The sequence below is a fragment of the Gekko japonicus genome, unplaced genomic scaffold (assembly GCF_001447785.1).
Source record: "Gekko japonicus isolate JY-2015 unplaced genomic scaffold, Gekko_japonicus_V1.1 scaffold4519, whole genome shotgun sequence".
Classification (NCBI taxonomy): domain Eukaryota; kingdom Metazoa; phylum Chordata; class Lepidosauria; order Squamata; family Gekkonidae; genus Gekko; species Gekko japonicus.
Window position 1 is genome coordinate 1 of NW_015174987.1, and position 2,443 is coordinate 2,443.

At 37.8% G+C, this 2,443-nt stretch overlaps 1 protein-coding gene across 1 annotated transcript in view; it reads right to left on the reverse strand.

Moving 5' to 3' along the window:
- Positions 1-923: 923 nt before the first annotated feature.
- Positions 924-2,443, reverse strand: part of LOC107122141 (inactive carboxypeptidase-like protein X2) — a gene marked incomplete at its 3' end in the record, with an annotated part of 80,668 nt that continues 79,148 nt past the window's right edge. The window contains exon 13 of the mRNA XM_015425172.1: positions 924-1,029. Coding sequence (XP_015280658.1) covers positions 924-1,029 — 106 coding nt within the window. The remainder of the gene's footprint in view (positions 1,030-2,443) is intronic.

Below are 2,443 nucleotides of genomic sequence, written 5' to 3' on the forward strand. Positions count from 1 at the left end.
TTGCAGACTACCTATGGGGATGGCCACAATGGAGATTTGACGCTGGCCGTGTGGTGGTGTTTGATGGCTCCTGAAGGCGCATCCCAATCATTGGCTTGGCTGGGTTTGCAAGCGACTTACAGTTGGCTCCAACCCGGGGCCTTGGTTTCTTGCCTGTTATACGGTTAAGGATGGGGTCAAAGCAACACCAGGCCTTGACCGTGCCACTGTTTATGTTTTCCCTTGCTGTTACTTTCAATATGTTTAATAAAGTGGCCTTAGTTTCATCCAGCCTTGGTTGTCTGACTCCTTCTTCCATCTGAGGGGGCAACTAGCACTTCTTGGTACTGGAAGTGGATTTGACTGGATCTTAGTTGACTACAATATTATGAATAGATTGCAGGCTACTGATCAGTTAAATTATTCAACAAATTAGCCAAACATATTAGGGGTGTCCATCCTGAAATACCTGAAATATATATGAAAATTTCTGTTTCGGGTTGTTACAGAGATTTCTGGAACAGAAGACACAAATTCAGGATTCTTGGGATTAGGAAAAGAAACCAGATATAGCAAGGAATTTTGTTTTACACGCCAACAGTAAGCTGGTCTGCTACCATTTCCCCTTCTCATAGGAAATAGTTTACAGGGGTCTGTATAGTCAAACCCCATTGGGCATTCTCACAGCACATTCTTAAAATATATTCTGCTCATAGTATGAAGGATACAGGCTACTAGACTTTAGGTATGTCATACTCAGTTTCAGGGGGCCCATGTATTTCAGGGAATACATAAATATATTCTGATGCACAGTATTACTTGTTGCAATAACCCATTCGCCTAGTAATTAAATGGCCCATTAATAAAGTTGTGTCCTTTTAAAATCAATGTTGACTGTGTTTTAGTTATCCTTTCCCCCTTTCTTTGTAACACAGAGGCTACACCATTACCTGTACGGATGTCATGGTTAACACCTTCTACAGAAATAATGGCATTTGGAATTCCTTTTCCATGTAGATCTCTCACTATGCCTTTAATGCCACGGTGTACCTGTGGTAAAATTAAATTAGCAAATGTATAAATAATGAAAATTAAAACAAACAAACAGAATCCTTCCATTTCCAGTTGTGCACATACAAAAGATATCATATACACAATAAACAATGGGGTGGATCCAGCTGCTGCACTGAGCATAGTTTGAAGCTTTCTTCCAGCAGATGTTTTCTCCAGATTAATGGGCTCTTCCTCCAATATGTGTAAATGAATGCTTTCCCAAATGTTATCATTCATTTCTGGGTAAAATGGGGGTGCCTACTCATAAGACCCCTCTTTCTTGTCAAGATGTGATCGTTAAGTTTTGCCAGCAAGGCCCTGATCATAATGCTAGGAACAAGCAGGATTGGCTACAAGCAAGAGGAGGGGCTTCTTATTGGTTACCTATACTCCATGTGGATGAGGATTTACAAATATCTCTTGTGAGCAATGAATTCCCAGTAAGTACAAGTAATAAGTTCACAATGATAAAGTACACTGCCCATCACTATTATTGGATAGAAAAGAACAAGAGTCCAGTGGCACCTTAAAGACTAACAAAAATTGTGGCAGGTTTTGTAGTCACTTCTTCAGATACAGCTAGAATGTGAGTCCATTTGTCCATCTAATTGGACAGTAGAATGATTTCAGATGCCAAATGACAATAGCAGGTGAATGACAACAGCAGGCATGATTGGATTAGGTGTGATGCAGAGGGATAGTAGGCATGGAGGAATCAGCAGTGGTAATAAGACAGGAAACCCAGTTCTCGATTCAGTCCAGGAAGATGCATTGTCTTGAGCTTCATTATCAGTTGCAATCTGTCTCTCTGTCTTTCTTATCTCCCTTTGAAATGCCTTCGTAAGAGAACTGGATAGTTTATTTTATTTTTATTTTAATAAGTTTATTTGTACGTTTTCTATTACATAAAATAACAAACAGAGTAATACATATACATTTGTTGGAAGTACAAATGGAAGATCTTCTAAAAGTTTTTTTCCACCCAGTTATAAACTTTCTGCCATCTATTTTGAAAAATTGTTTCATCTTTTCCTGAAAGAGTCATATTCAGTTTATCTAGTTCAGCTATTTCAATAATTTTATCCCTTAGCTCTTCTTTGTTGGGTATCGTAACCTTTTTCCATTGTTTTGCAATTAATATTCTCGACATGGTAAGTATATACAATATGATTATTAAATCATCTCGTTTAATGCCATCTGGTGTGATATTGAGTAAAAAGATTTCTGGTTTCAGCTGCAATTTAACCTTTGTAATTTCTTCTGTTACTTTTTTGGTAATCTTCCAGAATTTAACAATTTTTTCACAGTTCCACCAAACATGATAACAAGTTCCAACATTGTTTTTACATCTCCAACATATCTCGGAGCTATTTTTATAATATTTAGACAGTTTGTCTGGAGTCCAATGCCA